The following is a 12,225-nucleotide window of genomic DNA, read 5'->3' as shown; positions in this document are numbered from 1 at the left end:
ACAGGGACCCGAGGGGGCGCAGCTGTGACAGGGGGACAGGGACATTATATCCCACACAGGGACCCGAGGGGCCGCAGCTGTGACAGGGGGACAGGGACATTATATCCCACACAGGGACCCGAGGGGCCGCAGCTGTGACAGGGGGGACAGGGACATTATATCCCACACAGGGACCCGAGGGGGCGCAGCTGTGACAGGGGGACAGGGACATTATATCCCACACAGGGACCCGAGGGGGCGCAGCTGTGACAGAGGGGACAGGGACATTATATCCCACACAGGGACCCGAGGGGGCGCAGCTGTGACAGGGGGACAGGGACATTATATCCCACACAGGGACCCGAGGGACCGCAGCTGTGACAGGGGGACAGGGACATTATATCCCACACAGGGACCCGAGGGGGCGCAGCTGTGACAGGGGGGACAGGGACATTATATCCCACACAGGGACCCGAGGGGGCGCAGCTGTGACAGGGGGGACAGGGACATTATATCCCACACAGGGACCCGAGGGGGCGCAGCTGTGACAGGGGGGACAGGGACATTATATCCCACACAGGGACCCGAGGGGGCGCAGCTGTGACAGGGGGACAGGGACATTATATCCCACACAGGCACCCGAGGGACCGTAGCTGTGACAGGGGGACAGGGACATTATATCCCACACAGGGACCCGAGGGACCGCAGCTGTGACAGGGGGGACAGGGACATTATATCCCAAACAGGGACCCGAGGGACCGCAGCTGTGACAGGGGGTACAGGGACATTATATCCCACACAGGGACCCGAGGGGCCGCAGCTGTGACAGGGGGACAGGGACATTATATCCCACACAGGGACCCGAGGGGCCGCAGCTGTGACAGGGGGACAGGGACATTATATCCCACACAGGGACCCGAGGGGGCGCAGCTGTGACAGGGGGACAGGGACATTATATCCCACACAGGGACCCGAGGGGGCGCAGCTGTGACAGGGGGACAGGGACATTATATCCCACACAGGGACCCGAGGGACCGCAGCTGTGACAGGGGGACAGGGACATTATATCCCACACAGGGACCCGAGGGACCGCAGCTGTGACAGGGGGTACAGGGACATTATATCCCACACAGGGACCCGAGGGGGCGCAGCTGTGACAGGGGGACAGGGACATTATATCCCACACAGGGACCCGAGGGGGCGCAGCTGTGACAGGGGGGACAGGGACATTATATCCCACACAGGGACCCGAGGGGGCGCAGCTGTGACAGGGGGACAGGGACATTATATCCCACACAGGGACCCGAGGGGGCGCAGCTGTGACAGGGGGACAGGGACATTATATCCCACACAGGGACCCGAGGGGGCGCAGCTGTGACAGGGGGACAGGGACATTATATCCCACACAGGGACCCGAGGGGCCGCAGCTGTGACAGGGGGGACAGGGACATTATATCCCACACAGGGACCCGAGGGGGCGCAGCTGTGACAGGGGGACAGGGACATTATATCCCACACAGGGACCCGAGGGGGCGCAGCTGTGACAGGGGGGACAGGGACATTATATCCCACACAGGGACCCGAGGGACCGCAGCTGTGACAGGGGGACAGGGACATTATATCCCACACAGGGACCCGAGGGACCGCAGCTGTGACAGGGGGACAGGGACATTATATCCCACACAGGGACCCGAGGGACCGCAGCTGTGACAGGGGGACAGGGACATTATATCCCACACAGGGACCCGAGGGACCGCAGCTGTGACAGGGGGACAGGGACATTATATCCCACACAGGGACCCGAGGGGGCGCAGCTGTGACAGGGGGGACAGGGACATTATATCCCACACAGGGACCCGAGGGGGCGCAGCTGTGACAGGGGGGACAGGGACATTATATCCCACACAGGGACCCGAGGGGGCGCAGCTGTGACAGGGGGACAGGGACATTATATCCCACACAGGGACCCGAGGGGGCGCAGCTGTGACAGGGGGGACAGGGACATTATATCCCACACAGGGACCCGAGGGACCGCAGCTGTGACAGGGGGACAGGGACATTATATCCCACACAGGGACCCGAGGGGCCGCAGCTGTGACAGGGGGACAGGGACATTATATCCCACACAGGGACCCGAGGGGCCGCAGCTGTGACAGGGGGACAGGGACATTATATCCCACACAGGGACCCGAGGGACCGCAGCTGTGACAGGGGGACAGGGACATTATATCCCACACAGGGACCCGAGGGGGCGCAGCTGTGACAGGGGGACAGGGACATTATATCCCACACAGGGACCCGAGGGGGCGCAGCTGTGACAGGGGGGACAGGGACATTATATCCCACACAGGGACCCGAGGGGGCGCAGCTGTGACAGGGGGTACAGGGACATTATATCCCACACAGGGACCCGAGGGGCCGCAGCTGTGACAGGGGGTACAGGGACATTATATCCCACACAGGGACCCGAGGGGGCGCAGCTGTGACAGGGGGTACAGGGACATTATATCCCACACAGGGACCCGAGGGGCGCAGCTGTGACAGGGGGGACAGGGACATTATATCCCACACAGGGACCCGAGGGACCGCAGCTGTGACATGGGGACAGGGACATTATATCCCACACAGGGACCCGAGGGACCGCAGCTGTGACAGGGGGTACAGGGACATTATATCCCACACAGGGACCCGAGGGACCGCAGCTGTGACAGGGGGACAGGGACATTATATCCCACACAGGGACCCGAGGGGCCGCAGCTGTGACAGGGGGGACAGGGACATTATATCCCACACAGGGACCCGAGGGACCGCAGCTGTGACAGGGGGACAGGGACATTATATCCCACACAGGGACCCGAGGGACCGCAGCTGTGACAGGGGGACAGGGACATTATATCCCACACAGGGACCCGAGGGACCGCAGCTGTGACAGGGGGGACATTATATCCCACACAGGGACCCGAGGGGGCGCAGCTGTGACAGGGGGACAGGGACATTATATCCCACACAGGGACCCGAGGGACCGCAGCTGTGACAGGGGGGACAGGGACATTATATCCCACACAGGGACCCGAGGGGGCGCAGCTGTGACAGGGGGACAGGGACATTATATCCCCCACAGGGACCCGAGGGGCCGCAGCTGTGACAGGGGGACAGGGACATTATATCCCACACAGGGACCCGAGGGGGCGCAGCTGTGACAGGGGGACAGGGACATTATATCCCCCACAGGGACCCGAGGGGCCGCAGCTGTGACAGGGGGACAGGGACATTATATCCCACACAGGGACCCGAGGGACCGCAGCTGTGACAGGGGGACAGGGACATTATATCCCACACAGGGACCCGAGGGGCCGCAGCTGTGACAGGGGGACAGGGACATTATATCCCCCACAGGGACCCGAGGGGCCGCAGCTGTGACAGGGGGACAGGGACATTATATCCCACACAGGGACCCGAGGGGCCGCAGCTGTGACAGGGGGACAGGGACATTATATCCCACACAGGGACCCGAGGGACCGCAGCTGTGACAGGGGGTACAGGGACATTATATCCCACACAGGGACCCGAGGGACCGCAGCTGTGACAGGGGGGACAGGGACATTATATCCCACAAAGGGACCCGAGGGACCGCAGCTGTGACAGGGGGACAGGGACATTATATCCCACACAGGGACCGCAGCTGTGACAGGGGGACAGGGACATTATATCCCACACAGGGACCCGAGGGGGCGCAGCTGTGACAGGGGGGACAGGGACATTATATCCCACACAGGGACCCGAGGGGGCGCAGCTGTGACAGGGGGGACAGGGACATTATATCCCACACAGGGACCCGAGGGACCGCAGCTGTGACAGGGGGACAGGGACATTATATCCCACACAGGGACCCGAGGGGGCGCAGCTGTGACAGGGGGGACAGGGACATTATATCCCACACAGGGACCTGAGGGGCGCAGCTGTGACAGGGGGACATTATATCCCACACAGGGACCCGAGGGGCCGCAGCTGTGACAGGGGGACAGGGACATTATATCCCACACAGGGACCCGAGGGACCGCAGCTGTGACAGGGGGTACAGGGACATTATATCCCACACAGGGACCCGAGGGGCCGCAGCTGTGACAGGGGGACAGGGACATTATATCCCACACAGGGGCGCAGCTGTGACAGGGGGACAGGGACATTATATCCCACACAGGGACCCGAGGGACCGCAGCTGTGACAGGGGGACAGGGACATTATATCCCACACAGGGACCCGAGGGACCGCAGCTGTGACAGGGGGACAGGGACATTATATCCCACACAGGGACCCGAGGGGGCGCAGCTGTGACAGGGGGGACAGGGACATTATATCCCACACAGGGACCCGAGGGACCGCAGCTGTGACAGGGGGACAGGGACATTATATCCCACACAGGGACCCGAGGGACCGCAGCTGTGACAGGGGGTACAGGGACATTATATCCCACACAGGGACCCGAGGGGGCGCAGCTGTGACAGGGGGGACAGGGACATTATATCCCACACAGGGACCCGAGGGACCGCAGCTGTGACAGGGGTACAGGGACATTATATCCCACACAGGGACCCGAGGGGGCGCAGCTGTGACAGGGGGACAGGGACATTATATCCCACACAGGGACCCGAGGGGGCGCAGCTGTGACAGGGGGTACAGGGACATTATATCCCACACAGGGACCCGAGGGACCGCAGCTGTGACAGGGGGACAGGGACATTATATCCCACACAGGGACCCGAGGGACCGCAGCTGTGACAGGGGGGACAGGGACATTATATCCCACACAGGGACCCGAGGGACCGCAGCTGTGACAGGGGGTACAGGGACATTATATCCCACACAGGGACCCGAGGGACCGCAGCTGTGACAGGGGGGACAGGGACATTATATCCCACACAGGGACCCGAGGGACCGCAGCTGTGACAGGGGGACAGGGACATTATATCCCACACAGGGACCCGAGGGGGCGCAGCTGTGACAGGGGGACAGGGACATTATATCCCACACAGGGACCCGAGGGACCGCAGCTGTGACAGGGGGACAGGGACATTATATCCCACACAGGGACCCGAGGGACCGCAGCTGTGACAGGGGGACAGGGACATTATATCCCACACAGGGACCCGAGGGACCGCAGCTGTGACAGGGGGGACAGGGACATTATATCCCACACAGGGACCCGAGGGACCGCAGCTGTGACAGGGGGGACAGGGACATTATATCCCACACAGGGACCCGAGGGGGCGCAGCTGTGACAGGGGGTACAGGTCACCCTGTGGGGGGGGGGGGGGAGGAAGGACCGGGCGCCAGGGTCACCTTTTCGGTGGCGTAGGTCCACAGTCCCACGGTGTGCGCCACGTTGGCGTCTATCTGCGCCCGCTCGCAGCACCCCTCAATCCTCTGCAGCACCTCCAGGCAGCTCAGGAACACCCAGCAATCCAGGGCCCCCGGGGGGATGGACACCTGCGGGGGGGGACAGGCTGATAACCCCACACTATATAACCCGGGGGCTGCCCCACCCACGCACATTTCTCACCCCCTCACGCCCCCCGCCAACTTCCCCCTCTCCCGCACACATCCCCCCCACTCCTGCCCCCCAAAGATCCCCCCCACACACCTCCTCCCCTCTTGCACACTTCCCCCCCCCCTCCCGCCCCCGCACACTTCACTCCCCCTCTCCCCCCCCCTCTCCCGCACCCGCACACTCCCCCCCTCCCGCCCTTTCCCCCCCCCTCTCCGCCCCCCGCACTTCCCCCCGCACACTTCCCCCCCCGCAAACTTCCCCGCCCCCCGCACACTTGCCCCCCCGCACATTTGCCCCTCCCGCCCCCGCACATTTGCCCCCCCCGCCCCCCGCACATTTGCCCCCCCCGCCCCCCGCACACTTGCCCCTCCCGTCCCCCGCACACTTGCCCCATGCGCCCCGCACACTTGCCCCTCCCGCCCCCGCACACTTGCCCCTACCGCCCCCGCACACTTGCCCCTGCCACCCCGCACACTTGCCCCTGCCGCCCCCGCACACTTGCCCCTGGCGCCCCGCACAATTGCCCCTCCCGCCCCCGCACAATTGCCCCTCCCGCCCCCGCACAATTGCCCCTCCCGCCCCCGCACAATTGCCCCTGCCACCCCGCACACTTGCCCCTCCCGCACACTTGCCCCTGCCGCCCCGCACACTTGCCCCTGCCGCACACTTGACCCTCCCGCCCCCGCACACTTGCCCCTCCCGCCCCCGCACACTTGCCCCTCCCGCCCCCCGCACACTTGCCCCTCCTGACCCCGCACACTTGCCCCTCCCGCCCCCGCACACTTGCCCCTCCCGCCCGCCGCACACTTTCCCCTCCCGACCCCGCACACTTGCCCCTCCCGCCCCCCGCACACTTGCCCCTCCCACCCCCGCACGCTTGCCCCTCCCACCCCCGCACGCTTGCCCCTCCCGCCCCCCGCACGCTTGCCCCTCCCGCACCCGCACGCTTGCCCCTCCCGCCCCCCGCACGCTTGACCCTCCCGCCCCCGCACGCTTGCCCCTCCCGCCCCCGCACGCTTGCCCCTCCCGCCCCCGCACGCTTGCCCCTCCCGCCCCCCGCACGCTTGCCCCTGCCGCCCGCGCACGCTTGCCCCTGGCGCCCCGCACGCTTGCCCCTGGCGCCCCGCACGCTTGCCCCCCCCGCCCCCCGCACACTTGCCCCTGCCGCCCCCCGCACACTTGAACCTGGCGCCCCGCACACTTGCCCCTCCCGCCCCCGCACAATTGCCCCTCCCGCCCCCGCACACTTGCCCCTGCCACCCCGCACACTTGCCCCTCCCGCAGACTTGCCCCTGCCGCCCCGCACACTTGCCCTCCCGCACACTTGCCCCTCCCGCCCCGCACACTTGCCCCTCCCGCCCCCGCACACTTGCCCCTCCCGCCCCCCGCACACTTGCCCCTCCCGCCCCCCGCACACTTGCCCCTCCCGACCCGCACACTTGCCCCTCCCGACCCCGCACACTTGCCCCTCCCGCCCCCGCACACTTGCCCCTCCCGCCCGCCGCACACTTTCCCCTCCCGACCCCGCACACTTTCCCCTCCCGCCCCCGCACACTTGCCCCTCCTGCCCCCGCACACCTGCCCCTCCCGCCCCCGCACGCTTGCCCCTCCCGCCCCCCGCACGCTTGCCCCTCCCGCCCCCGCACGCTTGCCCCTCCCACCCCCGCACGCTTGCCCCTCCCGCACCCGCACGCTTGCCCCTCCCGCACCCGCACGCTTGCCCCTCCCGCCCCCGCACGCTTGCCCCTCCCGCCCCCGCACGCTTGCCCCTCCCGCCCCCGCACGCTTGCCCCTCCCGCCCTCCGCACGCTTGCCCCTCCCGCCCCCGCACGCTTGCCCCTCCCGCCCCCGCACGCTTGCCCCTCCCGCCCCCGCACGCTAGCCCCTCCCGCCCCCCGCACGCTTGCCCCCCCGCCCCCCGCACACTTGCCCCTCTCACCTCGAGCAGCCTGAGCTCCTGCACACAGTTGTGGAGCAGTTCCAGCGCCCGGTCGGACACGTCCCAGGGCCGCTGCAGGAAGAGCAGGAGGGTGCACTGCCGCGAGAACAGGTAGCTGCGCAGGTCCAGCAGGGTGGCGCGGCGGCGCTGGATCAGCTCCCGCTTCTCCATGTCGATGGGTTTCCGCAGCGCGAGGCCGTCCCAGCTCTGCACCGGCTGGCAGAACGAGCTCAGCCAGTTAGCGCCATCTGTGAGGGCGCCACGCAGGCGTGAGAGCGAGCGCGCCGCGCAGGCGTGAGAGCGAGCGCGCCGCGCAGGAGTGAGAGCGAGCGCGCCGCGCAGGCGTGAGAGCGAGCGCGCCGCGCTGGAGTGAGAGCGAGCGCGCCGCGCAGGCGTGAGAGCGAGCGCGCCGCGCAGGCGTGAGAGCGAGCGCGCCGCGCAGGAGTGAGAGCGAGCGCGCCGCGCAGGAGTGAGAGCGAGCGCGCCGCGCAGGAGTGAGAGCGAGCGCGCCGCGCAGGAGTGAGAGCGAGCGCGCCGCGCAGGCGTGAGAGCGAGCGCGCCGCGCTGGAGTGAGAGCGAGCGCGCCGCGCAGGCGTAAGAGCGAGCGCGCCGCGCAGGCGTGAGAGCGAGCGCGCCGCGCAGGCGTGAGCGCGCGCGCCGCGCAGGCGTGAGAGCGAGAGCGCCGCGCAGGCGTGAGAGCGAGAGCGCCGCGCAGGCGTGAGAGCGAGCGCGCCGCGCTGGAGTGAGAGCGAGCGCGCCGCGCAGGCGTGAGAGCGAGCGCGCCGCGCAGGCGTGAGAGCGAGCGCGCCGCGCAGGCGTGAGAGCGAGCGCGCCGCGCAGGAGTGAGAGCGAGCGCGCCGCGCAGGCGTGAGAGCGAGCGCGCCGCGCTGGAGTGAGAGCGAGCGCGCCGCGCAGGCGTGAGAGCGAGCGCGCCGCGCAGGCGTGAGAGCGAGCGCGCCGCGCAGGCGTGAGCGCGCGCGCCGCGCAGGCGTGAGAGCGAGCGCGCCGCGCAGGCGTGAGAGCGAGCACGCCGCGCAGGCGTGAGAGCGAGCGCGCCGCGCAGGCGTGAGAGCGAGCACGCAGGCGTGAGAGCGAGCGCGCCGCGCAGACGTGAGAGCGAGCGCGCCGCGCAGGCGTGAGAGCGAGCGCGCCGCGCAGGCGTGAGAGGGTTATAGGGACTCACTGCGCTGAGGCGGTGAAAACGCATCCCTGGGAAGCCACGCTCCCTAACCCCTTACCCCCTGTCCCTCTCTCCCTGTCCCTGGGAAGCCACGCTCCCTAACCCCTTACCCCCTGTCCCTCTCTCCCCGTCCCTGGGAAGCCACGCTCCCTAACCCCTTACCCCCTGTCCCTCTCTCCCCGTCCCTGGGAAGCCACGCTCCCTAACCCCTTACCCCTGTCCCTCTCTCCCCGTCCCTGGAAGCCACGCTCCCTAACCCCTTACCCCCTGTCCCTCTCTCCCTGTCCCTGGGAAGCCACGCTCCCTAACCCCTTACCCCCTGTCCCTCTCTCCCCGTCCCTGGGAAGCCACGCTCCCTAACCCCTTACCCCCTGTCCCTCTCTCCCCGTCCCTGGGAAGCCACGCTTCCTAACCCCTTACCCCCTGTCCCCCTCTCCCCGTCCCTGGGAAGCCACGCTCCCTAACCCCTTACCCCCTGTCCCTCTCTCCCCGTCCCTGGGAAGCCACGCTCCCTAACCCCTTATCCCCTGTCCCTCTCTCCCCGTCCCTGGGAAGCCACGCTCCCTAACCCCTTACCCCCTGTCCCCCTCTCCCCGTCCCTGGGAAGCCACGCTCCCTAACCCCTTACCCCCTGTCCCTCTCCCTGTCCCTGGGAAGCCACGCTCCCTAACCCCTTACCCCCTGTCCCCCTCTCCCCGTCCCTGGGAAGCCACGCTCCCTAACCCCTTACCCCCTGTCCCTCTCCCTGTCCCTGGGAAGCCACGCTCCCTAACCCCTTACCCCCTGTCCCTCTCCCTGTCCCTGGGAAGCCACGCTCCCTAACCCCTTACCCCCTGTCCCTCTCCCTGTCCCTGGGAAGCCACGCTCCCTAACCCCTTACCCCCTGTCCCTCTCTCCCCGTCCCTGGGAAGCCACGCTCCCTAACCCCTTACCCCCTGTCCCTCTCTCCCCGTCCCTGGGAAGCCACGCTCCCTAACCCCTTACCCCCTGTCCCTCTCTCCCCGCCCCTGGGAAGCCACGCTCCCTAACCCCTTACCCCCTGTCCCTCTCTCCCCGTCCCTGGGAAGCCACGCTCCCTAACCCCTTACCCCCTGTCCCTCTCTCCCCGTCCCTGGGAAGCCACGCTCCCTAACCCCTTACCCCCTGTCCCTCTCTCCCCGTCCCTGGGAAGCCACGCTCCCTAACCCCTTACCTCCTGTCCCTCTCTCCCCGTCCCTGGGAAGCCACGCTCCCTAACCCCTTACCCCTGTCCCTCTCTCCCTGTCCCTGGGAAGCCACGCTCCCTAACCCCTTACCCCCTGTCCCTCTCTCCCCGTCCCTGGGAAGCCACGCTCCCTAACCCCTTACCTCCTGTCCCTCTCTCCCCGTCCCTGGGAAGCCACGCTCCTAACCCCTTACCCCCTGTCCCTCTCTCCCCGTCCCTGGGAAGCCACGCTCCCTAACCCCTTACCCCCTGTCCCTCTCTCCCCGTCCCTGGGAAGCCACGCTCCCTAACCCCTTACCCCCTGTCCCTGGGAAGCCACGCTCCCTAACCCCTTACCCCCTGTCCCTCTCTCCCCGTCCCTGGGAAGCCACGCTCCCTAACCCCTTACCCCCTGTCCCTCTCTCCCCGCCCCTGGGAAGCCACGCTCCCTAACCCCTTACCCCCTGTCCCTCTCTCCCCGTCCCTGGGAAGCCACGCTCCCTAACCCCTTACCCCCTGTCCCTCTCTCCCCGTCCCTGGGAAGCCACGCTCCCTAACCCCTTACCCCCTGTCCCTCTCTCCCCGTCCCTGGGAAGCCACGCTCCCTAACCCCTTACCCCCTGTCCCTCTCTCCCCGCCCCTGGGAAGCCACGCTCCCTAACCCCTTACCCCCTGTCCCTCTCTCCCCGTCCCTGGGAAGCCACGCTCCCTAACCCCTTACCCCCTGTCCCTCTCTCCCCGTCCCTGGGAAGCCACGCTCCCTAACCCCTTACCCCCTGTCCCTCTCTCCCTGTCCCTGGGAAGCCACGCTCCCTAACCCCTTACCCCCTGTCCCTCTCTCCCCGTCCCTGGGAAGCCACGCTCCCTAACCCCTTACCCCCTGTCCCTCTCTCCCTGTACCTGGGAAGCCACGCTCCCTAACCCCTTACCCCTGTCCCTCTCTCCCTGTACCTGGGAAGCCACGCTCCCTAACCCCTTACCCCCTGTCCCTCTCTCCCCGTCCCTGCGAAGCCACGCTCCCTAACCCCTTACCTCCTGTCCCTCTCTCCCCGTCCCTGGGAAGCCACGCTCCCTAACCCCTTACCCCCTGTCCCTCTCTCCCTGCCCCTGGGAAGCCACGCTCCCTAACCCCTTACCCCCTGTCCCTCTCTCCCTGCCCCTGGGAAGCCACGCTCCCTAACCCCTTACCCCCTGTCCCTCTCTCCCTGCCCCTGGGAAGCCACGCTCCCTAACCCCTTACCCCCTGTCCCTCTCTCCCCGTCCCTGGGAAGCCACGCTCCCTAACCCCTTACCCCCTGTCCCTCTCTCCCCGCCCCTGGGAAGCCACGCTCCCTAACCCCTACCCCCTGTCCCTCTCTCCCCGCCCGTGGGAAGCCACGCTCCCTAACCCCTTACCCCCTGTCCCTCTCTCCCTGCCCCTGTGAAGCCACGCTCCCTAACCCTTACCCCCTGTCCCTCTCTCCCCGCCCCTGGGAAGCCACGCTCCCTAACCCCTTACCCCCTGTCCCTCTCTCCCCGCCCCTGGGAAGCCACGCTCCCTAACCCCTTACCCCCTGTCCCTCTCTCCCGTCCCTGCGAAGCCACGCTTCCTAATCCCTTACCCCCTGTCCCTCTCTCCCCGTCCCTGGGAAGCCACGCTCCCTAACCCCTTACCCCCTGTCCCTCTCTCCCCGTCCCTGGGAAGCCACGCTCCCTAACCCCTTACCCCCTGTCCCTCTCTCCCCGCCCCTGGGAAGCCACGCTCCCTAACCCCTTACCCCCTGTCCCTCTCTCCCCGCCCCTGGGAAGCCACGCTCCCTAACCCCTTACTCCCTGTCCCTCTCTCCCCGTCCCTGCGAAGCCACGCTCCCTAACCCCTTACCCCCTGTCCCTCTCTCCCCGTCCCTGGGAAGCCACGCTCCCTAACCCCTTACCCCCTGTCCCTCTCCCCGTCCCTGGGAAGCCACGCTCCCTAACCCCTTACCCCCTGTCCCTCTCTCCCCATCCCTGGGAAGCCACGCTCCCTAACCCCTTACCCCCCTGTCCCTCTCTCCATGTCCCTGCGAAGCCACGCTTCCTAACCCCTTACCCCCTGTCCCTCTCTCCCTGTCCCTGGGAAGCCACGCTCCCTAACCCCTTACCCCCTGTCCCTCTCTCCCCGTCCCTGGGAAGCCACGCTCCCTAACCCCTTACCCCCTGTCCCTCTCTCCCTGTCCCTGGGAAGCCACGCTCCCTAACCCCTTACTTCCTGTCCCTCTCTCCCCGTCCCTGCGAAGCCACGCTTCCTAACCCCTTACCCCCTGTCCCTCTCTCCCCGTCCCTGCGAAGCCACGCTCCCTAACCCCTTACCCCCTGTCCCTCTCTCCCTGTCCCTGGGAAGCCACGCTCCCTAACCCCTTACCCCCTGTCCCTCTCTC

The 12,225-nt window shown here is 67.6% G+C and overlaps 1 protein-coding gene across 1 annotated transcript in view; it reads right to left on the bottom strand.

Annotated features, from left to right (window-relative positions):
* Window positions 1-12,225, bottom strand: part of TRAPPC10 (trafficking protein particle complex subunit 10) — a 62,742-nt gene that overhangs the window by 9,997 nt on the left and 40,520 nt on the right. The window contains exons 3-4 of the mRNA XM_075581912.1: window positions 7,467-7,714; window positions 5,320-5,466 (exon numbers count right to left, since the gene is read on the bottom strand). Coding sequence (XP_075438027.1) covers window positions 5,320-5,466; window positions 7,467-7,714 — 395 coding nt within the window. The remainder of the gene's footprint in view (window positions 1-5,319; window positions 5,467-7,466; window positions 7,715-12,225) is intronic.

This window comes from Ascaphus truei, unplaced genomic scaffold, assembly GCF_040206685.1.
Source record: "Ascaphus truei isolate aAscTru1 unplaced genomic scaffold, aAscTru1.hap1 HAP1_SCAFFOLD_1697, whole genome shotgun sequence".
Lineage (NCBI taxonomy): Eukaryota > Metazoa > Chordata > Amphibia > Anura > Ascaphidae > Ascaphus > Ascaphus truei.
Note: the sequence above shows the minus strand (reverse complement) of the source record. Positions and strands in the feature narration are given on the sequence as shown.